The sequence below is a fragment of the Cebidichthys violaceus genome, unplaced genomic scaffold, assembly GCF_023349555.1.
Source record: "Cebidichthys violaceus isolate CVI_PGR_0920_01 unplaced genomic scaffold, fCebVio1.0.p SCAF_3, whole genome shotgun sequence".
Taxonomy (NCBI): Eukaryota; Metazoa; Chordata; class Actinopteri; order Perciformes; family Stichaeidae; genus Cebidichthys; species Cebidichthys violaceus.
In genome coordinates, this window is record NW_027176483.1 from 6,514,580 (window position 1) to 6,542,274 (window position 27,695).

Consider the following 27,695-nt stretch of genomic DNA (forward strand, 5'->3'; position numbering starts at 1 on the left):
CTTTCTGGTGGAGAATTACAGCACCCTTTTAAATTGTTAAGTGGTGATGTCAGTCTGTTTTTTTTTGGTTATCTTTCATTTGGTTCCAGCTTGTCTGCCCACTCTCAGCATCCAGTATGCCCAACTGCCTTGCAAAGAGGATCTCAGCCTTGCTGCTTTGAGGCCTGATCACAGAACTGTTATCCAGCCATTTACGGATTTCCTCCTGCATATACACCAGTTTTGAAAGACCAAAGGGTTTTGGGGAAGTCTCTTCATTTTTTGTAAAGTTTCCAGACCTAGTCCCCCCTATTGAGATTACACCATTAACTGGACTTAAATCACTATTCACAGACATTAACCCATAAGAACCCATTTTTCCTTAAAGGAAAATTATAGGGGATATAAAACAGACTAAATAGACCACATGGAACACATTTCTGAAAATATTTTGTTAACACTACCCCTTAGTGCCAAAGATCTGAAATGTTACATACATGCCACATAGGGGGTTTACGTATAGATGTTTTCCTTATTTGAAAACCAATCAACTTGGCCTATTTAACAAAACAAAGATATGCTTTTTTATTTGCATTTCCACTTTTCTGGTTAGGTTTAACCAAAAAATCTTTTTCAGATTTGTTTTACAAGACAGAAATGTCTTCTCCTTGGATGATCTTCAGTGCATCCTCAATATTGAATCCTTTATTTTAGTCCATACTGCAAAATAAATAATGAAATTACTTTGAAACAGTATTTTATAATTTCATAATTCCTTTGACTAATAATTTAATCATTTTGGCATTTTTTTTGGTTTAAATGTCTTGAATTCAACAATAGAACATATTTTAATTAAAAATAATTGAATCAATAGAGTAGCTCATTACTATTTTTCTTATTGTGACAATGTCACATTGGTTTTTCTGAGACAATAATAAGTTTAAAAGCCTGATGTGACATATAGCCTATCATTCACAACAATATTTTCATAACTTTTTAGACATAAGTTAGTTTGATAAACATGGTTAGAACAGTTAAGATGTAATGTAGGACATGCTATCAAAGCATTAGAATTGTTAAATGTGTTGAAACTTGCCTTTAGAAACAAAAACAAGCATTTTTGAAATTAGCTAGTTCTGCCAAATGTGCTGACCAGCCAGGCAGCCATTTTGGAAGTGATCACATGACTTCTCCAGGATGTTCAGTATGCGTCACTTAGGGACTTTCAATGATATTTAAACTGTCTGTGACAATTGTGTCACCGTGGGTTCTTATGGGTTCCTCAATCTTTCTGAAACCCATCAGATTTATAGGAGTCATAACTGTTTATTTTAGTGAATAATCACCTCGACTGAAGAATTGGGTTTGCGTTAGCTGAAAGTGAGCCCTTCATGTCTAAATGGAGCCAGTCCTCTTCACAGAGTCCGCCATATTTCTACCGTAGGCCAGAATGGACAAACCAAACACTGGCTCTAGAGAGAGCATTTCATCAAGTTTTTACATTACCTGAAGGCAACTGTAGTTCTCCGACACACTTGTGAAAGATTGCAACCAACTGAATACCCCTCGACTCACTCCTTTTCAAAAAACGCGGTAATGTGAGCTGCCGAAGTCAAGTCTGGACTGAATGGCCTAATAACCATAGTGTCGTTTTGACAAGTGCAACCCTTTTAAAGCAACATTTTTCTGAAAGAAACAACCAAAACAACAATAAGCAATGTTGATACTCGTAGTTCAGCTACAACAGAAGACACAACACTGGAGAATTCTTTTTAAAATAGTCCTGTCGTGGTCTTTTTATTTACACAAATTTAATAGAGGTAGAACCATCTGTATTATTTACAAATTTACATTCAAAGTACACAGTTACATAATATATACAGTGACATAATCTTAGCAAACTACTTCATGTTCCCTCTGGTTTCAATTAAGTATCACAAGATCTATGATGAAGTCCCACTTACTTGGCCATGATGAGCTAGCCAAGTTCATGTTTATTTTAAGCTCCATGAAGCAATACTTATGATATTATCACTGATTCAGAGTAATGTGAAATTTTTCTGTGGCCAAACATTCTGGGAATGCATTGTTAAGGGCCCTAAGACACCCACTAAGGTGTGGCTCACGAGGCCTCTGCTCGGGGCGAAGGTGGGCTGAGCTGTGCTGTAAGTTATGTGAGGTCACGTTATCAGACTCAACGTAGTAATATGGAGGCTAAAAGATAAGACAGTCTGTACATATTCACACAGACAAATTGATTCATACCACCTGTGTGGGTTGTTACGGTATCTTGTCCTTCATGCAGACTGTATGGGTGAGACTCATCTACCTCCAGGAGCAGGAGGGTTTAAATGAAAATAAATGCTGGACTTAACATTCTTTTGGTGGCCTTAAACATAACTCCAGTGGCTGTGTAAGCAGGCAGTTGTTTACCGACAGGTTGGCCAGAACATCATGATAAGATCATGGTACGTGTTTCAGCGCTGTCAAATGTGCCTGGGCAAGCAGTCTGATTATTCAAGTTAAGAAATCTCTCTAGTCTGGAAGTGTTATGACATTTGATCTGTGCTGCTCTTCTGCTCTTCAACATCCTGTCATATGACTTTCCGGAGAGGGATCATAACTGGTCTAGGAATTAACCTTCTAAAGAGCTGTGCCTTAAGCTTCTCACAGGTGATTCAATTTCAATAACTGGAGGTGGCAAGTAAGACAGAAAACGTATGATGCGATTGGGCAAGTTCAGTTTGGAAACGACTTCCCGTGCTCTCCTGCCGAGAGCTCCTCTCACAGCCACTCTGCTGATCTGCTGTAGACTGAGAGGGGTGTCTACGGAAGAGGAAACAACAGAGATGAGATGATCTACATATCGACAGTGACAGGATGCTCGCTTAAAATAAACGCACTTACTTTCATAGAACTCAAGGCAGAGATAAGAGGTGGAGCCCAGACTGGTGTAGTGGATGGGTTTTTTGTTCAGGTTATCTCTGGCGTACACGTTCCCCCCAAACTCCACAAGTAGATCAATCAAGTCAGCTCTCTTGGATTTGGCTGCATGATGAAGGGCCGTCTCATGTAACTTGGCAGCATTCACATTTGCCCCTTTTGGGAAAAGTAAGAGAAAACTGTATGAAAAAGAGAAATACTTCTTGTTTGTAGCATTTGTGTTTGTACGCCAAAAAAAAATAATTTGACCCAGAAGACAAACTTGACCTCACCTGCATTGAGGAGAACTTTGGCGCAATCATAATGTTGCCTTGCACAGGATACATGAAGCGGCGTTCCATAGTGGCAGTCATGGGCCTCCATGAAAGCTCCTTGATCGATCATGAACTGAACACAATTGGAATTTCCTATTGGGAGAGACGGGATAAATAAAGTCAGTTTCCAAACACTGCTGGGAAATAAATCACAGGACATAGAGTCGCATAAAAGTAAGAGAAGCTAATGTAGATATGGTACTCCAACCAAAAATTCGGTCTTAAGTATCTAACACCCAATTCCTGTGGGCTTTAAAAGGTGGCTGCATTTCGTAGTTTCCTTCAAAGAGTACAGAAGCTGTTGTTCAGCATCAATAGATTTTGTCTGTTTCACTTTAAAGCTTTCTTCTTACTCATCACTTGCTGCAGTCATTCCAGTGTGTTCCAATTCCTAGGCAAGCATAACCAGTCCACTTTTGTCCCATAGGCTTACTGGTAGTTGTGTAATTGGTTTCAGATTTTTTGCTAGATCTTAAAAGGCTTTCAATTAATAAGCAAGAGCTCTGGTACTGCATTTGTTTACCCCATTTCTGCGCTCTCTTCCCGTTTTGTTCCACGTCCCTACCTCTGGGAGAAATGTTCCATTACAGGAGATTTTTTAAATGTTTAAACTTGTTACAACATGAATGAACTTAGCCTTGAGCTAGATGTGTTTCCAGAGCTTATTGAGGAAGAACACCGACTCCCTTCATGAAGGTACAGCCTGCTATGATAAACGTTTTATTGACTTTTCCCAGAAACATAACTAGTTCCCCCACTTTTCACCTATATTGACATGACACAAGCACCGTTTGGAAACAGGTTTGGCAATGCAAGACAGAGGAAACAAAGACCTCTTGATAATGAACAGATGCATGACTCAACATACATACATTCTTGTGCGATGTTGTATGTAACAAGACGCACCTCCCATGCAAGCCTCATGAAGTGGTGAGAAGGTAAACAGCGGAGGATTAACTGTTGCTCCGTACTCCAACAGCAGCTTGACACATTCAAGGCTACCCGCTGCACAGGCATCACACAGCGGCGTGCTTCCATCAATGTTACGAGCGTCCACCTGGAAGACAATGACACAGTCAATAAACAGAGTCCATCGTGCACTGATGAGGGAAGCCATCTCTGACACCATCTCACCTGTGCACCAGCGTCCAACAGCAGTCTGACGCATTCAGTCTGTCCCTGTATGCACGCCTCATGCAGGGGGGTGATGGAGTCTATTGCCACAATGTTAACTGCTGCACCGCCCAGGATCAGCTGCTGCAGCTGGAGGGCCCGGCCCTGTGCAGCGGCCTCATGCACCGCTGACCGGTCCGTCCAGAAGCCAAGACCATGAGCTGCAAATATGAGAAGCCAAACAATACTGAGCCTTTCTATTCATGGTTTTTACATTTTCTTAGGGTCCGTATGTTGAATTCTGATTAACAAAATTAAAAATTGGTCATTTCAACCATTTAAATACAGCTAAAATATAACTATTTTATTTAGCATCAAGCACAAAGTAGAGAAAAAGATCCACAATTAGCTTTTCTTACAATTCCTCATGAACATGAGACAAAAAAAAAGGTTTGAATACTTTACATGTTCATGATCATCTACATTACCTGGCACAGAAAAGGGGCATAATAAAATCACTCATGATCTAAACCATCACGAGCTACAGCACTAGTGTATTTGATTGTATTACATTGTAAGGTGTGTGTTACTGGCTCCGCTGATCTGAATATAAAACATTTCTTTAAGTATGTCACATTTGCTGTTAAAGAGCAAAGCTAAACTGCACTTCAGTTCGTGCTTGGCCTCCGCAACGAGCCTTCATAGCCACTTTAGGAGAGCATGCTAGCTCACAATGGCCTAGCTAAACGTGTGACAGCTAGCCACCATGAAACTAAAGCTAATGGAAACTCTTGTAGCTACTAGCAATGGGTGTACCAGCCACATCCGGTCATTCGGTCTTGGCTAAGCTACTTACCGATTTCTCCAAACAAGGACGGTCTGGTCCGAGTGATCTCCATTATTTCATGTTACCGTTTTTCTATTCCGTCGACCACAAAGACTTCAGCCAAACATGTTGTTCATTTTGAGGCAAAAGAGTAAAGACTGGAAGGGCTGCATTACCGTAAAACACGCGGGGGTGCTCAGTGAGAGACGCTGAGTCCGGTACAAACAAACAATAGCTATGAACTCTGGGAGATGTAGGCGACTGACTTGGAAAATCGAAAGACTTGTTTTCTGCATTCAAGTAAAATAATGGAATGCCATAAATATAAATACAAAGAATTAAAAAAAAAATGTGTATTCCTATTTAACAATGCAGAAGAAATTGGTAAAATGTATTCATTCACTAGCTTACCTCCTGGTTCATGGACATCAGAGCTTAACATGTTCTACCTATGAGTTAACCAATTAAGATAAAGCGTTTAACTAGCTAGAGCAACATGATACAAAACAGTATAGACAATGGAGTTTCTCAAGTGCAAAGGTAGGAATACTTTTTGTGTGTTTGTTAGTTTTGTGGTTAACACGGCTAACTCTAGCTAGTAACGCTACACTTGCTAATCCATGATGCGCTGTGTGGTTTTGGATTTTTTTTCTGGTTCTAACATTTGCATTTCAACAGCAACATCTACATTAATTTTATGTTGGGGAAGTGTCATTTTAAAATGTTGAAACAAACACGATGAGGCCTAGATTTAGCTGAGAAAGTTGCCAATAAAAGCTTTGCATTTATTTTGAGAGACAGCGAGATCCTCCTTGTGGCACTGGCACCACAGTGGCACTTCAGCGGCAAGCGTCAGTCAGGTGCCACAACTGAGACAAGCGAGCGGCACTCGTTCAGCACCCGTCAATAAGCTGCCGAGCTGAGCGGGTGGAGCCACATTTCCTGAGAACACCCATTGTTGTCACGATAGGATTGTCGTTACGTTTATGACCTATCGTAACAACAATGGGTGTTCTCAGGAAATGTGGCTCAGCTCGGCAGCTTATTGACGGCCGGGTTCCGAACGAGTGCCGCTCGCTTGCCACAGTTGTGACACCTGACTGACGCTTGCCGCTGAAGTGCCACTGACTACTCACTGAGGTGCCACAGTCCTGACGCCTGACTGACGCTTGCCACAGACTAGCCACTGCGGTGCCAGTGCCACAAGGGCGATCTCGGCCTTGCACCTTATTTTTGAGGGATCTCAAAACCCAATGTAAGGTACACAAATGTTATTGGACTGTGAAACTTATTGCAAGGTAACTCAAAGGTATTGCAAACAATACGGCTACTTGCGCGGTGCAGCTAAATATGTTTGGGTGTAGCCACAAAAGGCCCAGAAACTACTAGTCCCCCTTGTTAACCCATAATGCTTGGGCAGGTTCATGCTGTGGTCTGACAACAATTTTAGACCCATAATTCTGTGCAAGTGGTACATTAACTTCCCATCACTGAATATATTAAAAGAATATTAACCTCTCTCATCAATTACAGCACTTGATTGGTGAGAGAGGTTACCTCTTGTGACATATATTTAAAATATAGGTTTTATGTATTTTTGGCTTGGCAAGCATGTGGAAGTTCTCCTGGTCCTCCTTGACGTAATCTTTGTTGCAAGCATCAATATGAGGCTGTTGTTAAGGTTATAGTATTGTCTTTCTGCGGCATTGATCCCAGAGTCCCAGAGTGGACTGTACCAACACACTAAATGCTCCTATGGGTTCAGGGGAATGGAAATTGGGAGAAATGAGAAAACATTGAGAGGCAACACAAAAGCAGTTCAGAAAAACAATTCCCAACATGACTCTTTGGGGTCATTGTAAATTCTTTTATATAGAAGCAGAAATAAACCTGTTTACAGCCACAAAAAAACAGTTTGGCTCTCTATAGCTATTATCCTCATTCAATGCAAATGAATGGGGGGTAAACTTTTATTTAACTCATCCATGTAAATTATATTAAGACTTAAAGTTAGATAAATAAGGGCGTGTCCGCTTTGAGTGACTGTTGGGTGCCGTCTCAGGTCGCTCGCCATTAGCCGTCTACTCTGATGACAGGAGCCACCTACTTTGAGCTTCACAAGGCTCCTCAGACACCCATAGGAGACGTCACAGAGACTACAACCTCTCAGTTTGAGATGAGAGCCACGAGACTCAACCATACACCACAGTGGACTAAAGGGACTAAAACCGTGTATACATTATGTAAAGCTGCAAAGAGATTAATAATTAGGGGGCTACCTGGTTTTGACTTGGTTTGAGGATAGTAAACCATTTCATATTACACACTGATTTAAGGTCAACATAAAAAAAAACATTGTTTAATGGTGTTTTAAAGGGCATTAACTTATGGTGACCATATTTTCAAACAGGGATCCATAACTGCACATTCTTCATCCACACTTGTGTAGGTGTACTATTGTATATTGCGAACTAGCAGAACATGATAAACATCTATGCAAGCGCTGAAACAAATATAGCATTATTATAATTTTAATCGTGGTGAAAACTGGGACATTTTGGTGTTTTATAGATATTTGGGACATCAGGTCACCGGACATTAACCTCATACCAAGTTAGTGAGCTCTTGTTAACAAACAGAGGCAGAATGGTCTTTAATCCAAACTCTGTTGGCTCATGGTTTCTTTTCACAAATACTTAAATTATTATATCGCTAAATAAATTCATATAAACTAAAAGTTTGGTGCTGCCTCAATGTGAGTGTTAACAGTTGATCCCAACTTCCTTCTCAAGCTCTAGAGTTACAAGTAAAAACAATGTACATACTCTGTATTTATTATATAATCCACATTATAACCTTACACTACCGCGGGCTGTTAACGTAACGAGTAACGTAAACGCGTTTTTTTATTTTCAATGTCGGTTCGTTTATAGCTAGCAATCATTAATTATTCACTGGATAGAGGACAACACACACACACACACACACACACACACACACACACACACACACACACAGAGAGAGACAGAGGAGAAGAGAACCGCAGGCGCAGACTAGCTCCACCAACACGACCAGTTTGGTGTAGACTTTCAAGATGGAGGTTTCTCCTCGATAGGTTTCTGTTTCTATTTCGAAACGGACTATACACGCGCTGATCCCCCCTGTATGAAGATGGATGCTCTGTCATAACTAAAGATGATTTATTCCCCGATATGAGCGGTTTTAAGCGGACGTTTTTCCTCCTACGTGTTCGGACGGGTGCTTATTTTCTGTAACTTCCTGGTTGTCGCATTAATATGTCAGTTGAAACTGCGGCGAAAGCTCAAGTTACTTTGAGAGGTTCTCCCGGACACAGGACTACACGGGACTTCACGTTTCTATTGTAATGTTTAAGAACAACTGTTTTCATCGAAGGGCAAAGCGAGAACGACAGATGTCATAAGTATTCAGCAATGGAAAGTGGGAATGGTGGTGCCTCGAGTAAAGGTGACGAGCTTCTTTTTCTTCTGCTCTTTTTTTCCTCTGCTCTTTTTTTCCTCCTCTCCTCCTCGTGTAACGTAGCTTCAGGATTAACAAGAAATGTGGATCGAATTTGAAGTATTTGTGAGATATCCACCTCCTGTTCTCGTGTGATAAGACTACAGAAAGGACGCGTGGATACGGTGTCGTGTCTCAGTACAAAAAGTCCCAGCCCTCTGAAACTTTTTCCTTTTGAAGAACAATTTGCTGTAATTTCGCTCGTGTCGCTCGCATGTTATGCTAACGATTGTATTTTTTTTTTTGTCCACTTCTAGGTGTTTTAGTACCTGTCTCAGAACGGTCTGACGTCTTTCTAAACAGTATTTTGGCCCCACTTAAAACTGCGTACTTGTATGAGGAGTCGAGACGGTCTTTCAGGTATAAGTCCGCTGTGCTGGTAAAAAACCCAGCACTGGAAGAGAAGGTCAGTCCAAATCTTTTTTTAGACCGTCATCAAACATTAAGCCATGTGTAATGGTTAACCTGAAATATGTTTAATCATTAGTGGAACAGGTTTTTTTGTAAATATTCACATTTGATTCATGAATCTCTTCATTTATATATCAAATCCTTTTTATGTTAAAAAAAAACTGCTCTTAAATGCCACGAGGGGAACCTCAAACATGTCATGTAAATGACGTTTTCCAGCTTTCAAACTTCTTTCTTCTTTCACACCAGTACAATGCTTTCCGTGAAAAGAGACGAGAAGTAGGTTATTCAGAGGAGGATCTGAAGGAATCTTACGGCTTTTTGCTGTTTGAAGATATCAACCAGGTAAAACACCGAAACGCTGGCACACCTGAGAAAAGTCATGCTCAAACACATCCCAGTCGTTATGCTCACATCGATTTTATATTTGTATTTGTTTGAAGGCAAATGCACTGAGTGAAACTGGTGTGCCCACTGGAAACAGCACATGTACAACTCTGGGAGATCCCTCGAAAGGTAAATAATGTTGATTTATGTTTTTCCTCCTCTCACACGGCCACTGTGTCAACCAGTAGTGAGGTCACAGCGACATGTCTGTACAGAGAGCTCCACCACGACCAGCCTACAGGTCATATTACTACGCAGAAAACATCCAAGTAAACACTTGGAAACAACAACTGTTCTAAAATATAACATGCATTTACTTACTAGTCACTTGATGAAAACAGAAAGAATTACAATAAGACGTTTATTTGAAGTGTTAATTTAAAGTTATTACCTTTGTTTATGCATGCAGCTGGTCCAAAGTGTCTGGAACGTAAATGGAGCTAAGGAGAGGTCCATGTTGAGAGTCTGGTTCACTCCTGCCTTTGAAAGTGAAAGCAATTTAAAAAGCTGCATGAATGTATACAAATGAAAGTGGAAGAATTTCTGCTGTGAAACAGAAACTAAACGTTGGTCCACAGGATATGAATTGTGTTGAAATAGAAAGACGACGAATGCAGCGTTTGTTTTCTGTTTCCCAGTAGCTGTTTCCTTGTAACATGGATCTCATTTAACTGTGACACGAATTCCTAATGATGTTTTGCTTTTATAACTTCACATTTTAAATCTATTATCCCTCCAAACACTGTAATAAGTGTGGACATTCTGAGGTGTAATCATTGGCCAAAGTCCTTGTTTTTCTGTAAATGTTGGTATGAAACTGTGCATGAGACCGAGAGCTCCACTGTGTCACATGTTGTTGAATGTAGCAGCGTTGCACGAGGTTAAGTTGGGTTGTGCTTCACATCCCTGTCTGTTCTTGCCTGTACTCTGTTTAAGTTCCTGTGCACATTGCAATGCTGCTATGACAGACTTCCTCAAATACTGTCACATAACGGACGCATTTATCTTTAAACGTTACGACTGCATTGCCTAATGGCTGAAACAGACATTTTGAAAGGTTATACAGTCTTTTTTTTTTCTTTTTATTATGTCGCAACTTTCTTCACTCTGTCAGCAGCACACTGCTGGCGGGGGCGTATAACAGACACACCAAACCTGCCAAACCAGCTTTTATGTTTGACTCTTTGTTCACTCGTCGACATTTCAGATTTGCAACCTGAGAGAATTTACCTGAATGCGACCTGTTAAGTTTCTTATCTTTGCTCACTCGTATGTATTATATTGAAATCCTCACCACTATATTAAAATCCTATCATCGGGTGACCATTAGAGGTACGGTCTGCTGCTGGGAGATCACACTTTCTCTTATTGGAACCAATAAAGTGTGTTGATTTGCTGTGTAGAAACTAAGAATTAAGAGCTTTATTCTGAGTAAAAATTTGTATCAAAACTTTTCACTCCTTTTGGACTTTCTTTTTTTTTTTATCTTAAAATCTCTTGTTGGTGAGCGTAGAGAAACGTATGTATTATGGCCTATTCAAAACTGTACAAAGAGCTTAATGTGACCTTGTTTTGAGTTCACCTTTAGCTGCAGTGGGTGAGGTTCAGATGGCTGGTAATGGTATGGTGTGTCCTTGACAGCCGTGACACATTTGTCTTTCAGGGTGTGGCCTTGCTTCTCTCAGAGTGGCAGTTGGTTGGAAAGGCACTAACTGAGTTAATTATTACAGGGTTTTTTTATGATGCCCTGGAAAACGATCTATTGTGTGACCACTCCTGTATTTATTTTTAAGTGAAAGTTTTCTGTGTTTACTCAGGTGTTTACATATCAATGTACTCTGACTGTCTGGATCTTAATCGCTGGTATCATGGGAAGTCTGGATACATTGCCATCATCAGGCTGTCAAAGGTATTGAAAAAATTTAATTGTGAAACAATTCATAGAAATTCATAGAAAATTCATAGAAACAATTCATAGAAATTCATAGAAAACTCATAGAAAACAATTTATGAACAACATCATTGTCCTTTGTTGTTACCAACAGGGTAGAGTTAAAAATGTTTTGGAGAACTACACCCAGAACTTCACTGCGCCCACCGTGGGGTTTGACTGCCATGTGTCCGAACAGCTGCCCTCAGTATCTCCCAAAACCAGCTCTTTTCTTGCCTTTGAGAGAAGTCAGGTAGGCAGAAGCATGTAGTGGGTGATGGAAAAACATGCAGTGAAAATACTTTGTGTTGACACATCTTTGTGAGCACAATATTGAGTACCTAAATGCATGATGATAAGCGAAATGTATTGTTTTGTCCTCGCAGTATTACATGTATGAGCTGCTAGATGATGGAAGCAATGTGACAAATGAATCACCCAGCGCTGCCTGTCCTATTGCCGTTGTGTCATTTTCATATACGGACACCAAAGCAACACTTGAAGCAGCACAGGAGAACGGGTACTCACTCCAGCAACTCAAATTCCATTTCATACGAATTGAAAATAGTTCAGTCACGTTGATTAATTGTTTCCTGATTTCTCTTTTCAGTGAGGAGAAAAAACTCTGTAAGTAGCATGTAATTAATGGCAAACCTAGTGTTTCTCCATACTTATTGCTGTCAAACAGTAGTTCGGCACAATAAGCAACTCATATATAGCTACTGTCTAAAAAATGTCATTGACACAAATACATAGCAATATTCTAATACAATATTATTGTACCAATATCCATTGACTGACAAAGGAATGTTATATATATATATATATATTTTTTAAATGTTTTATTTCATGTTTTCTTTGCTCCCAGTTTGTCAATACTTTCCGTGGAGGGGTCAGCTTCAAATAGGCCCACAGTTCTATGATGTTGGGCTGCGATCTACAGCAGGGGCCTTGATCCCTGCAGTACTGTAAGTTAAGATGTGCACAAAGAAACTGCACATGCTTTTTATTCTTTAATGTCTTCTATAATTTAGATTTTATATCCTAACCTGTCTGTGCTTTGTCTTGTTTTTCCATTTAAGGCCACCAGTGGTTAAAATAGACCGAGCAATTTCCATGTTCAATCTGCGACAGCTGCTGCCAAGGGCCGTCTTTGAAACCTGCTTTTCCGGTGAAGGTGTGCTGTTAGAAAATAGTTGAAAAAAATCAGCCATACTACACCGGAGTTACATCTTCAAGGAATGTCTCATCGCAATTCTTTGACATTTCATTAATGAATTTGGCTTCTTCTTATGCTTTTTTTTAGTCTTTCTGGATGGCTTGTACTGCAGTCTGTGTGAGTTGGTTTCCTCTGAGGTGGAAGAAACCCACTCACTTTCTCTTCTTCTGCAGGAGATCAAGGAGAAAGATCTTGTGAGTTTCTGTTCATAATCCTGCTAGAGATTGCAGGGCTTATTCAGTCATTCCATAAAATGTTAAATAAATAGTCACAAATATGCATCCCAGTGAATTAGAGCCCAAAGTGCTGTTTTATGCGATTTGACTAACAGTGAGTAACTTAAAGTATTCCATTTAAACTGATATGAAATGCAGAAAACAAGACAAACCCTAACATTTGTACAATTGTTATGAGCAAATGATTGGTGTTTTTATCAAAGAATGGCAAACTATGAGTTGATTTTTAAAATTGTTCATCATTTTCTCTGTTGATTGTGCTACATTATAATGTTTTTCTTGAATTTGACTTGCTATCCAACATCCAAAAACTGTACCTGACAAACATGTTAATTCACGCACAGGCTCTCACTATTCAGCTGAATGATGGTGGTTTTCTTATCCTGTTGCATTCCACCCATTTCCTCACATATGATGGTAAGATATGAAAAGGATGACAGAGCACTATGCTGTCAATCTCACAACAAAACCTGTTGATTTCTATCATTTTTAACAACCATGATTCAACTTCAGATCAGCCGCACACAGTATCTTTGTTTTGTTTTCTTCAGATACTGGGTCCAGTGTGACTGATGTCCTGCAAGGCATGTTTGTGTTTCCAAACTCACAAGTCATACAGAGAGGTGATTACAGCATATGTTTAACAGTGGATGTTTTCATTTGATATGTTGATATTTTATGAATACAAAGCATTTTTAACAGTAACATTTTCTTGATTTTTTTTTTTTTTTTTTCACAGACACTAAATTTCGAGCAAAAAAGCATGCCATGTCATCTGAAATCCTGCATGTTCTACCGGTGCTAAGTTATGCAGAGGGGGAAGTTGAGAAAACACCTATTGACCCAAGTGAAGAGCTCTGTGAAGTCTTGGCGCAGCATATGCAGACTTATGCAGCACTGATAAATCCTGGGTTGGCATCAAGTCCCACGAGGGAAGTTAGCTTCTTTCCTGATCAGTATGATGTACCAGATGCCCACAAGCACCTCTACTCATCTCCGGAGTGGACTAACCGGGCATGGCAGAGCTTCAGGTCATACCTGAGCAAACCAGACTCTTTTCAACTGCCACTGTCCAAGGCTTCAGAAATCCTGGCGGCTGGACAAGAGGAGAGAATGGAAGACCTTGATGATGATGTCTACATCTGTCTGTCATCTCCTGAAGGGCCACCAACCAAGTCTGTTGGCATAGAGTCAGAAGACCAGTTGACAGGCCAGAGATCTCCTGTAAACAGTGAAACACCTGTGGACACTTGGGACGTGGAATCACAAGTTGACTTAAAAACTGTGCCTCAAAATGTTGTACCAGATGATGTGCAAGCTGGAGATGACACCAAAGACACGGGCAAATCTAGTCTGAGTGTGCTAATCAAAGCTGATGACATGGGGGCAAAAAATCACCTGACTCCTTCTACATCAGATGACCTTCCTGCAGAGCTGATTGTCAGCATCACTTCGGCAGAGCAAACTGTCACTGATGAGGGTTTAAGTATAATTAGTACCGTGTCGGGCACAAAGCGTAATGACTTTCAGCTTTCTGGTTTTTCAACAGCCAAATTGCAAACAGAAGGAGTGAACTCTCTGAATGATGAGAGTGTTACAACCAAAAAGGTTTTGGACTGCCCTGAGGCCAAAAATCTGACAAAAACAAAACGGAGGAAACTACGCAGGGGACATTACAAAATTCGGAAAAAGGTATCTAAAGCTTGCATTAAAACTCACAGTTTAAAAGTACCAGTGGAGGATGGCAACTTGAGTCAGAAGGAATACCAGGCAAAGGACTCATCAGGCCACCCACAGTTAAGTCATCCTTCAAATAGTGATCGGAGGAAAGTACAAATGCGAAAGTGCAAATTTAGACAACTATCATCAAAAACTGAAAAGGTGGGCTCTGCTTCTGTAGGATTAGCAGTACCAGAGGAGAAAAAAACAGAGCCTGGACAACAGAGCTTGGAAAGCACCATTTTTATGGACTTTGAAGCTAGTCCTCTGAGAAAGAAAACGGAGCGCTGGGACTTAAAGCCTGTCATCAGCGAATGTGGAAGGATCTTGGTTCCTCATGGCTCTGTAGATTTTGCTGATCAGATTAAGTCTTTAAAGGAGAAATTTCAATCGACAAAAGATGAACAGTGTTCTGAGAAAATGTTGGTGGATACCTCTGTGAAGGCTCATGACTCGGACAAAATGGTTCAAGAGTCCAGTCCTACTCCAGAGACAACAGTGGGCGAAACAGAGGCCACAACATCCAAGGATGGAGGGAACCATCTTCAACATGTTGTCAGTGATGTTAATCCTGAACACAGTATTTTAGAACCGGCAGGTGATGGCAGTAGTTCATTGGCTTTGAATTCAGAGAGTATTGAGGATTTTTCAAAGACTGATGGAACAGCAACTCCTCTCTCAGAAGCAGTTGAAGGAAAACGCGCTGATACCCTCTCCCCAGGAAAGATTGCCAAAAAGGGTGAATTTCTGTTGAGTAAATTAAAATCAGTTCTTCTACGAGGAAAGAGAAAAACTGATCTCCTTGTGTCAGAGAAAACAACGGCAGATACTACCCAATGCACGGAGCCCTGTTTGAAGAAGGGCAAAGTTGACTCACACTCTGGGAACCTGAAGAGTAATTATGCAATTATGAGTGTCCAGGACACCAATGTGTGTGTCAAGGAAGTTTCAAAGATGCTGTCAGTTGACCCTATTTTTGCATATGCATTAGGTCTGACCCCTAAAGAGCCGGCAGATAAGATACAGAAAACTGATGGTCAGGATACTCAACAAGAGCAAAGCATTTTAGGCAAACAACCTCAAATCCTACACAGGCCTTCACCAATCTTTGCGCGAAGGGGAAGGATTAAAACGCTCAAAAAGCATCAAGGCATCTCTACAGAATATGTTAAAAAGAAATGTAAGTCATATTTATTAAATTCTGCATGATTCTTTTGCATGATTTGTAACATCTCAGTATTGAGCATGACATCAAAACTAACTGACACCCTTCTTGGATCTGTCACCTCTGCATCTGTCCTCAGCATGCTATCGCTGCGCTTTACTACGTCTTTGCTGGTTCCTCAATTGATTTTGCTCTTCTCTTGCTTGTGCTGCATGTTGTCTATCTTTTGCATCTGCCCCCAAATGTGGTGTTGTTGGCTTTTTAAACCAATCCCTTTGTTTGAAACTGACGTAGTTTACACGTTGGTGACAGGTTTTCTAATAGTAATATATTAGTATATTTCAAATGCTTTCAATGTGCTACTTTTTCATTCTGTTACTCTTTTCTCTCTGTTTTGTCTTCACAGGGTGGTTGCATTTTCAAACCCCAGCTTGTTATGCCAGTGAAAAACTCAAATTCAAAGAGTGTACTAGGGATAATTCTGTCAGGAAGACTGTTAAGGAAAAAATTAACAGTGCTTGCTCATCTACAGATGCTTTGAGCTTACTTGCTGACTTGGCACTCAGTGCCAGTAATGACCAGGTTCCACCACAACCTGACCCAGCACTTGAGAGAAAAACTGAGACAAGTTTGAAGAACTGTGACCTTTCGAAAGATCTTACCAGTGCTGAGCAAGAGTCAGTTCTTCATTCTCTGCTTAGACAGCCTGCTGCTAGATCCATGCAGCCTCTTGAGTCTACTTCACCAAACCCTCTTGTGGAAAGCAGTGAATGGGTTGGTTTGGTATCTAAAGAACATGCTTACTCATTGCCCCCGTCTTCCTCTCTACTGTTGGGTTTGCCAGGTACACCTTTCCCGGTATCCCCTTTAAGTGGTTCTACCAGACTGCTGCGCCATCACCAGACAATGTATGGCAATGGAATTAAAACACTACACCCCTCTGTTGGCCAGGAAGACAGTAGTGAACAAAACCACAGGACTCCAGAATACCTGAAAAAACACATGGTACGAAGAAGAAAGTTCAGACACTCCCGCACCTTTGTTAACAAGGATGGCTCTATCCAAGTCACAAAGCAATGGAAAGAAGACTATGACTTTAATCTAGACAGCAAGTTTACAAATGACTCAAAGGATAGAACCATCGTTCGAGCCTTACATGGGTATGTATATTGTATTCCTTATTTATACAAGAAATATAACATAATAGTAAAAAATGTATCTTTAGACTTCACATTTTAGTGCTATAGGTTTGTATCTAGTTGACAAAAATGGGAAATATTTGGTAAAGTTGACTTTTAGTTCAGATGTGATTCAACTGAAAGAGCTAATTTTTGTGCATTTCACATCTTCGATAGCCCATGGGATTTCTCCCTGCAAGACACCAATGAAGAAGTGCGGCTCATTGTCCACATGTGGATTGGTCTGTTCTACAGCCGGTCAACAGACAGGTTCTTTCATGTTGACTCATACCCATGTTCAGAAGAGAGTGATTCTTTGGAGGTGTCCAGTGGAATGGTATCAGCTACAGCTCAGTCTGAGCTCAAGGCCAATACATTTGCTCCTTTCCCGAGTATTACAGGCACTTTGATTTCAAAAGATTTGGACTTCAGCAACAAAGATGACTCTATGTTGGACCAAGGATCAGGGATTTTGGACTTGTCGCTGAGAAACTCCAATGCAGAGATTGTCAGTCCAGATCCACAAGTCAACAGAAAAGAGACTTCTGTGTCCATTGATCGGAAAGAAGCAAGTGAAACATTAAACACACTCGAGTCATCCTTGGGACCACAGGAGGCAATCGCAAAACAGGTTGGGTTCTAATGTTAAATTAAAGACAAACTATTATGCATTTGTTTTTGTCATGATTTTCAGATGGTATTTACAATATAGATCAATTCAATTATCAGATTTGTTTGCTTGCCATGTGTTGGAGAAATTCACTCGAAGCCATTGTAAAAGTAATTATCAAAGGACATTTATTCTTGCAAGAAGGAGACAGAGTTTAAACACAAGTCATGTATCAAGGCTGCTCAGAGGTCTGTCTCTGAGTCTCTGATATTTATACTTCGGATAACATACAAGTGCGTTTGCACAGAATAATTTGCATAAAGCTACGTGGCATGTCTTGAACTCGCCCCTTCCGCACAAGCAAACGTCATCTTGACGTCGAGTAAGATATACAATTGCCCCCTACAGAAGGTCACAGTGACTGCTAAACGTGGAACATCTGAGGATAACAAGTGTGAAGAGAATTCACACAGGAGCCCCAGACTTCATGGAGCCTTGTATGTTAAACAATAAGAACAGATCATTCTAAAAGTTATTTTTCTCCAACACCATGCAGTAATAAACATACAATCAACAACATAATTTAGGGACTATCAATATAAAACTATTGAAGATATTAGGGTCAGATGGATTGGAAAATCCACAGTTTTTCTGGCATAGTGCTATGGCATCTGAATGGCAGTCACAAGCTCCCTCTGCAAATCCGCTCAGACTTTTTGGCCATAGCTCTTAACAGTTGTCTCTGTAATGGAGACTTTGAACAGGGCTCTCTCAGACCTCATGTCCCTTGGGATGCTGAAAAATCTTGAGACCCTGACAGACATCCAGAGTTCAATTCACCACTCCTTTTTTAGGTTTATTCTGTCAGTCTACCAGGTTCTACTGTACCACCATCTGATATAAACACTATGGAATGCTATTTGGCACTAAGAACAAACAAAAAGGGGGGCTATCCTTTTATTCTACGGGGATACTCCAACACATCAGCATACAACCAGGATGTGTGAGTATCCTCACATCCACAAGGCCAGCACCCTGGACAACTCCAGACAAGGAGAGTCCAGCTTCTATCCAGGAGCTGAGAAATGTTCCCAACCGTGTATAGTTCACAAAAGGTGAAATTCTACATACTGATTGCTGGTTTCAGTGGTTAGTGATCAACTAGACAAGGCCTTCACCTTTGCCTGCTGCCCAACTAACCAATGTTCTAGACCATTCCTTTCCTTGTGGTTGGTGACCCCTGAACAGAAAAGGACTTGCCTTGTTTTGGGCTCAGGCTGGCAAAGGCCCAGCAGACAGGCAATCCTGTAAACTTCCCTACGAGGCTTGGCTTCAAGAAGCAGCCCCATTTTCCATATTCCGGATAAGGTGATTATGTTCTGATTTGGCCTTCTCATAAGGTGGTTCATACCACTCCTTTTCTGGCCTATAGACATGGATCAATTGGCAATGGGAGAGCCTACCAAGAACTATTGTCCCTGACAACACAGCTCCCATGCAAACCCCTCAATCATCAATGCATACTCCTGGTAGATTATCTGCAGTTGATGTAAGGGTGAGCTTCAGAGATGGCCAATCACATCTTCCTTTAACCTTCCCTAATGGGCAGTGTAATGGGTGTCCATCCCACCTTCTACAGCACCCAATGGTTTGCAGTAGCAGTGTCTTAACATGTCCGTCTTGTGCCGCACTCTGGTGATGCACACATTCACCATATGGACTGCATACCATGCTGCTGCTGAACTGTATGATTGCTACAAGGATTTAACCAACTGACAGGGGATGCCTTTGTACATCGTATTTATTGTATTAGGGCTCTGTGTGATTGGTGGGCATAAACTGGATGAGTGGACAGAAATCAGGGAATTTTGTGTGTGTTTATGACTGATGCACCCGCATGGCAGGCAGCAACTATCTTCTTTAATGGACTTCTTCACACTAAACTCATTTGTATATCAAATTATCAATTTAATGGTGAAGTATACCTTTAATATTTAAATTAATATAAAGCATGTGTGGTTACCTTTCTAATTGTGATTGACAGTATTCATTGTTGAAACCTTAAAAAAGCAAGCGAAACACGGTTTTCAGTGAACCAAAGATATTTGTACTCGAAATAATTCTTATTCTGTTTTATTTTTATGCTTCCAGCGTTCCAAAAAGATGGTGCACTCCAGAGAGATCATTAATGAGATGAATGATGCCAGAAGTGCCGATGAAAATAAGAGGACTTGTACCCCATTGCAAAAAGCTGGGAGTCTGGAGCACACCAATGTACCATCTTGCAAAGATGATGGAACAATCATTTCTGTACGAGAAGAAATGGAAAGGGTATCTGTTCAGCCAGAAAACCATCAAACGGCTTCAGGAACTAGCCCTGTGTTACATGGATGCAACAATAAGAAGACGGATGTAAAGAATGGAATAGAAAATTCAGAAGCTACAGAGATGAGTTCAGTCCAAAAACATGGAAGGGATTCATCCAAATCTGTGACAGACGAAGAGGTAGACTCCAACAGAGAAGCGGGTGATGTGCTTCATACAGTGGAGCATGATGAAACTGAATCCAAAAATGGGGAAAGCTGGAAAGTGAAAGAAAAGCCAGACCAAGAAGGCAATGTAGAACCTTCTCCAAAAGGGAGTCATGCAAATGAGGATCCAACAAATGACGAATTGGGTATAGTGTGTAATGGAAAGGGTTTGGAAAATGAGAAGCAGTTACCTACAGAGGAGCCAAAAGCAGTTTCATCAGTCCAAAAACATGGAAGGGATTCATCCAAATCTGTGACAGGCGAGGAGGTAGACTCCAACAGAGAAGCGGGTGATGTGCTTCACACAGTTGAGCATGATAAAACTGAATCCAAAGATGGGGAAAACTGGAAAGTGAAAGAAAAGCCAGACCAAGAAGGCATAGAACCTTCTCCAAAAGTGATTCTTACAAATGAGGATCTAACAAATGAAGATTTGGGTATAGCGTGCAATGGAAATGTTTTGGAAAATGAGAAGCAGTTACCAACAGAGGAGCCGAAAGCAGTGTCATCAGTTCAAAAACATGGAAGGGATTCATCCAAATCTGTGACCGACAAAGAGGTAGACTCCAACACAGAAGCGGGTGATGTGCTTCATACAGTTGAGCATGATGAAACTGAATCCAAAGATGGGGAAAACTGGGAAGTGAAAGAAAAGCCAGACCAAGAAGGCATAGAACCTTCTCCAAAAGTGATTCTTACAAATGAAGAATTGGGTATAGTGTGCAATGGAAATGGTTTGGAAAATGAGAAGCAGTTACCTACAGAAGAGCCGAGAGCAGTTTCACCAGGCAAGGCTGAAAATGTGAATGAAGATGTGGATTGTTGTTCAGTGCACGAAGGTAAAGAGATGGAAGATGAAGATCACATTGGAAAAGAAGACGGACTTGATGAGAAAGATGGTTGGATTTCACCTATGGACACTGACAGTGAATTAAGTGATCAACCAGTACCTATGATATGTTATGGCCCAGACCCTGTAAAGACAGATTGCATCACAGAGAGTAATCCAGAACCACCATTGGATGAGCAACCACCTCAAGCTGACAACAAAGAAGATCCCTGCCATGATTTGCAGCTGTGTGCAAATAGCAGTGTGTTGACAGATGAACATGCCATTTCAGAAAGGTGTACTCATGCTCCATCAGAAATGGATCCTTTTTCTGATGAACCTGCAGTTGAGAAAAGTTCAGAAAATGACATTTGTTTGACAAGTAAGGTACATTATCAGAAACCAGCATTACACTTGTCTGATGACAACAAGTGCAAAGATGGGCCTATTCCCCAGACAAATGACAGTGTTGAAACAGGAAGCCAAAACAAAGTAATGGCAAATTTCAATCGGGGTAGTGATGATCATGAAGATTTGGATACCAAAGCAATTAAGGGAACGCAGGGAGTTGATAACACAACTGAAAAAGAACTATTTTCTCATCAGACTCATTCCCCTCAGTGTGAAGCTGAAGTGGAACGGACTAAAGAAACAGATCTCAAACAGATCGACAAAACAAATGAGGCACTGGAAAAGATCCATAATGAGGTTGTAATTCCATTTATTGGAATAGACACCTCTGGGGAGGTTAAACTACGACCACATGATTCACACTCACAAGGCAAGGTTGAAGAAGTTGTTCAAGGCCAGGAAGAAATACCATTCATCAGTGAAACTACATACCCTGAAACGGTCCTACCCACAGAAGTATGCAGTGCATCTCAAATGGACACTCAGAAGGCAGAACTGTCTGCTGGCAAAATATCACTTATTGATGCAAGTGATACAAACCATCTGGGAGGTGAGTCTGACGACCGATGCTCCACCCCTACTATGGATGAGAAACCATACGAGTACTTAACTTCCTCTGGCCCTAGAAGTACTAGTGTTTCTGCCTTTAGTGGTAGTGAAACCTCCAAAAACATGACTCCGAAACTTCTTAGCAGAAGCTCTACATCCATTAAAGATGAGATGACTCGCAGGTCTACAGTTAACTGTGAAGCCAACCCTCACCATGATCGTCATCCTGATGTTGAACTAAGAACTCTAAGAGTTCTACAAAGTATAGACAAGTTTCTCTCCAAATCAAGCCTCGGTGACAAATCCAGCCAGATTGAAACAGCTGATATGAAACGCACTCTTGATCAAACCGCTAACCCCAGAAGCAAGAACATCACCACTTGCTTTGCCTCCAGCCATACCTCATTTGACTCTAAGGACAAGAAAATGAGCAACACAGCACCAGTTGTGGTGCCAGCCTCTACCTCACAAGAACTGAAGGCAGAATCAGCAGGTCACTTTCTTATATCACCGTTCAAAATTAAATTAGAGGAAGTACTTGGTGTTAAGTTGCAGCTACAGAAAACTGACTCATCAGTTCATCAACACTATTTTGAAAGAACAGATAACATACAGGAAACCTCCCCAGAGCAAGATTATTGTCAACCCTACAGATCTGTTCCCTCTACTGAGAGTTTGCAAGCTATTAACCCAAATGTTGAACAGGGTGTACATACAACAACATCACAGACCAATTTAAGTCATGAACCACGTTCATACAGTCAGCGTCCTATCATGGCAGTGAAACCATCTAAGAGTGATGAAAGTCCAGGGGATTACATCTCTAAAGACAGACAAATTGAAAACGCGGTAATGTCTCATTTCTCCAAAGATAAACAGATTGAAAACCTCAAAGTTACATACACCATACCCGCTACCATGCTCTCGGGGAAAAACACAGAAAGTCTCAAGAGAACTTCTGAAGGAGTAAATGTTGACAAGCAAATAGCCAGTGAGCTTTCTTCAAAGAGCAGTTGGTTATCAAATGTTGGTGACAGTAAGCCACAAGACATTTCAAAATTCAACAAGATGCCCTCACCCCTCCCTGTGCAGTCTTTCGAATCTGCAAGAAGTTCCTCTAAGCCTGATGGAAACCAAGGTTCAGTTGAGAAAGTTGAGCAAACGACTAAAATGAGCATTCAGATGACTCAGAAAGACTGCTCTGATGCATCAACGTCACTTGCAGATTACAGCGATCTTTCCCTGGGACCTCAAAGCTCACTCACTTGTACGGTCTATAACAACCCCCGGAAGAGATCTTCTTCTTTTCTGGAGCAGGTTTCTCAGAGGTGCATACAAGATGACCTTACCGCGGCGTCGATGGAGCAGGAGTGCCTTATCTTCTCAGAAAAAATGAAACATCTCATGAAGAGGAGTAAGAGGGGACCCATCAGCCAACAGGAGACGCATGACAAACTGAATTTGCCCTGCACCAGTCCTTTGATTGTGCACTTCTGCAGTTTGGAGGAGCAGGACGATTCAGTGGATCACTTGACCACACATTTGGATGCACCGTTGGTTGTTGGGCAGAAAATCAAGGTAGACATGTCTGAGAGGAAAGACCTAGCAGATTCCACAGACGAGGAAAAGACTTTGCGTCTTCAAAACATTTCTCAAGGAGCAGGGAACCCAATGGAACATGCCGGAGTTTCTGGTGTGACTTCAGAGTGTACCAGGCTGTACAAGGCAAGGATGAAAGATGTTTGTGCTGTCCAAAAGGTCCCATCTAGACCTAAGCACTTCAGAATGGATAGAGGTTACCCAAAGACTGAACCAGGCAACCATTTTGACTTCTGTGATCAAATGAAGAGAGAGCTGGATAAAAGTTTTCGCAGTAATCTGAATTCAGTTGTGAAGAAGTCCTGTAAAACAAAGTACAGATTCTACATATTAGTGACGTCAGATGATGCCTTCTTTGAGGAAACCAAGGTAAGACGACTTTTCAACACACTTCCAATGCAGTATTTCTATTGACTATGTTTCTTCAAGGATATTTACAACTTGCATTTTTGAACTAGCTAAAGTGATATGCCACCTAAAATGTAGTTGTTGACAATGTTTGACTTCTGTATAGAAGGTGCCAGCACACGTTTGTTTGCTCCTCAATGGAGATCAGAGGTTGTGGTCAGCTTGGATGGAAGTTCACACAGTGGAAATGTCCATTCAAACTTTTAAGTCTACCTCTGAAGAAGAAGTGATTTCTCTGCTGTTCATCTGTATGATCAGTATGTTCCCACAGTTCCTCAAAATGTGGCTTAATATACTGCTTCTAAATTAGTCCTCACACACTACCCCAGAACTATACTTTCTTGTGTCCTAGCTTACTCTGTGGCCAACCCAATGCTACACTTACAAAAGTACTGTCACACATTTAGTGAAGATAAAGACATATTAATAAACATTAAATAAGGTTAACATTTACACTTTTGGATGCCTAAACTTTCAGTTCACTTTTTCTTTTGCTCTTTGTCTGCCAGTGGCCGTCCATCAAACACAGACACCAACACTGAGATGAAAAGAAGCATTTTTGATATTTACCCCAAAACTTTTTTTCCAAAAAAGTGCCTTCAGCCATATTTAGGTCTGATACAAATCCGTCATAACTGCTTTGAATCCAAACTGATCACAGCCTCTGAACTTCATTACGGAGCATCTACAAACATTTCACTGCTCTCTTTCAAGCCTGCCATAACAGGAAGATACATTTTGAGAGGAGTATCATTAAATACTATCCCCATAAGGGTTTTAAAGGAGTTATTATCCAAAAATGTCTGACTGTTCTTTTTTAAAAAACACGTGTTCGATTAGTTTGAACATATATTTTTGTGCATTATGTCCATGGCACTGTGCCCTAATCTCCTATCCTAGACTCCTATCATTTGGTGCATTCAGGTAGTCAGCTGCCTTTTTTTCTTCATATTCGACTGTTTTTATCACTACATTTATTTTACCAGTTATTGTCGTTTACGCATATGTAATCAAAAAATATTTTTAAAGCAAGACAGGATTCATTTTAATGTTAAAGCAGTGTAAGACTTGCTTATGGTAAATGGCTTTTAAAATTTTGGAAATTTCTTCTTGATATTCCAAAAGGCACAGCTAGAGGCAGAGGGCCACACTGCCGTACAGCCATCCCAGTTCTTCCTCGATGAGGATAGCTCTTCATCTCTGCTCATCATCCTCAGGAATGAAGACATTGCAGAGCACATTTGTGAGGTAATTGATCAGCTGGTGAAAAAAATCATGACAGGAACAAAAAATCTGGCTCCTTTGCGTGCTTCTAATGGCAATCGGAAGATTCCTTCGCCCCCGAAGGAAAATAACCAATCAGAGCCGAGGAGTCTCTTAACGCAGCGGTCATGGCTCAGTTAGCTGCTGTGAATTCTGATTTTAAAAAGTCAAACCAGGCAGCGCTGATCAAATATGAATCAAGATTCTGTTACTGCATCGCCCATATATGGCCTCCAATGTTTTCAGAAACATTTTTGTACCGTTTCGCTGTAGAAGGAGAAAGTTTATGACCCGGCCATCATATTTAAACAGTCGAGCCCAAGCCCTGCCCAGCGGCCAGAGCAAACTCTCATTTTAGTGCTAAAGACTACGCTAAAATATCTTTCTGAAAACATTTGAGGCGAAACACAGGCAATACAGTAAAATAACCTTAATTCATATTGATCAACACTGCGTTTTTTTCTTCTGACGCGGTGGAATCCCGCAAACACCATGTTGAGCACTAGTGGGCGGCAGAGGAGCCAGATAATCTGTCTCATGTACTACTTCTATCGGGATACGGTGATACTTTGAGCAAATATGATGAAATAGTTATTTTTTATAAAAGTTATCAATTGACTGCTTTCTGCTGTCTCAGGTCCCACATTTGGTCAAGCTGAAGACGTCACCAGGTGTGCAGTTTGCCGGAATCGACGAACCAGATGATGTTGTGAACCTCACCCATCAGGAGCTCTTCACGAGGGGCGGCTTCATAATGTTCGACAGCGCAGCACTGGAGCCCCTCAGCCTTTGTATGTGCACTTTTTACTGAAGACCAACTTTAAGATTTTGTCATTTAAGCAGCCAGTCAATCTCATGATATAAATGTTCTATGAATTTTAAGGCAACATGAAAAAAATGACAGAAATCTTGCAAGAGCGTAGCAGAATGGGGAGGTGGAAATGGATGATGCACTACAGAGACAGCCGTCGGCTGAAGGAAAATGCGAGGTAGGGGTTAACTTTGGAAAAGTAACCACAAAAAACTTGTTTCTCACTTCCCTATATAACAGGTTACAGGTGTTGTAGGTCTTTTTTTACTGACTGGCCTCTTGGCATCAACAACAGTGTTTTTCCATATGTTCTCTTATATGTTTGAATTCATATCTCTTTCACAGATTGTCCTTATATTTTGTGTTTGCCATCATTTTATGAAAGACTGATGCTGATTCTGCACTTCATCTGTTAAAATGTTGCCTGTCTGAACATTGTGTCTCTTCTCACATCCAGGTTAAGTAAAGAGGCAAAAGACAAGAAGCTCTTCCTAAACTTTTGCCAAGAAGCTGGAATATTGGAGGTCTTGCCTTACCATGAGTGTGACCTCATGTCGAGAGACCTGCCCGACTATCTCACATGTTTGGTCCGTTTGCAGGTCCAGAATATATCGGCCCGTTACCCTATTTTTATTACCGGTGAGACACTAATGCCCAAATTCATTAACTGTACCTTTTACAGTCATTGAGTCTCATGATATTGTGGTTTTATTTTGAAGGTGTCTTGGCCCCATTTACATGATGGACTCATTTGCTTGTCAATTAATATGCATTGACCCTCTTAAATACAGTTAAAGATAAGTATTGACATGTTTTTCTTATTCTTACAGATACAACAACAGACAGCGCATTTGGAAAGAATGGAATTTTGACGATGACTTTCCAATCTTTCCTCACGAGTTCTCCAAGCGAAACATTTACAGCCTGACCTGGAAAAAGTCAGATAACACACAAACTGTGCAGAAACGCAACAATAAAAAACCTGCTGGATGTGAGGAGAAACCTTCAACCTACCATTTTATGGTGATTTCAAACATACTACATTGTATGGAGCAATAATTATTGATTTAAAATTTGACATGTTCTTTTATTTCATTTGTCCACTAAGTTATCATTCAGTTAACGGTTAGAGTGACAACAATGCCAATATACAGGCAGTTGTACTGTATATACTGTAGTTATTTTGTAATATATTTTTTATTGTAAATCGTTTTTTGAACCGTTATATTTTGTGTTCTTTACAATCTTGACTTCTTGACTTCTTACATTTGCAGCACAATCATTAGTGTTTGTTTTAAGTGCAGTTTGACAACAAAGCTAAATTAGGCTGTTTTCAAATGGTGTATAATGTATATATTTAAGTATAATACTGCACAGGTAGCTGACAGTTATCCTCAACTACAATGTTGATAAGGTACACAACAGTTTAACATTATCACCAAGATATTTGGTAAGTTTATATTTGTGACTCCCTACAAAGCAATTTGACTGAGAATAAAGATGTTTCTTTAATTGTTTTGCTTTAATAAAAATCACCCACACACAACAAATCACCTGACTACCCACAGACGTAAGAGCAAATTAACTGCCTTTAAGATTTGTGTGTAGGTAAATAAATACACTCATAAACAAGAACTTTAACCAGAAGAGGGCCTCACCTAGAATACAAATCTCTTCGACAGGAGTTTTCTGGACAAGACAGCAGCAGCACGACGACATACAGAAGG

General features: G+C 40.6%; 2 protein-coding genes across 3 annotated transcripts; one reads left to right on the top strand and one right to left on the bottom strand.

Annotated features, from left to right (window-relative positions):
• Positions 1-1,751: 1,751 nt before the first annotated feature.
• On the bottom strand, positions 1,752-6,030 carry asb13b (ankyrin repeat and SOCS box containing 13b). Its single transcript, XM_068723023.1, has 6 exons — positions 5,206-6,030; positions 4,371-4,570; positions 4,143-4,293; positions 3,195-3,329; positions 2,887-3,078; positions 1,752-2,805 (listed from the first exon to the last, which is right to left on the bottom strand). Exons 1-6 carry the CDS (start codon positions 5,246-5,248, stop codon positions 2,615-2,617), a joined length of 912 nt encoding a protein of 303 aa, XP_068579124.1. The 5' UTR covers positions 5,249-6,030; the 3' UTR covers positions 1,752-2,614.
• A 2,203-nt stretch (positions 6,031-8,233) lies between these two features.
• Positions 8,234-27,480, top strand: tasor2 (transcription activation suppressor family member 2). 2 transcript variants are annotated; one of them, XM_068723019.1, is made up of 22 exons: positions 8,234-8,661; positions 8,970-9,118; positions 9,373-9,468; positions 9,567-9,639; positions 11,328-11,419; positions 11,556-11,693; positions 11,827-11,960; positions 12,051-12,067; positions 12,309-12,408; positions 12,523-12,617; positions 12,747-12,853; positions 13,240-13,312; positions 13,447-13,518; positions 13,635-15,794; positions 16,186-16,939; positions 17,135-17,588; positions 19,719-23,855; positions 25,020-25,142; positions 25,795-25,948; positions 26,041-26,146; positions 26,426-26,607; positions 26,799-27,480. In XM_068723019.1, exons 1-22 carry the CDS (start codon positions 8,628-8,630, stop codon positions 26,894-26,896), a joined length of 9,348 nt encoding a protein of 3,115 aa, XP_068579120.1. In that variant the 5' UTR covers positions 8,234-8,627; the 3' UTR covers positions 26,897-27,480. The 2 variants fall into 2 exon arrangements, with proteins under 2 accessions (XP_068579120.1, XP_068579122.1); XM_068723021.1 differs by having other exon boundaries at positions 16,624-16,939.
• The last annotated feature ends 215 nt before the right edge of the window (positions 27,481-27,695 follow it).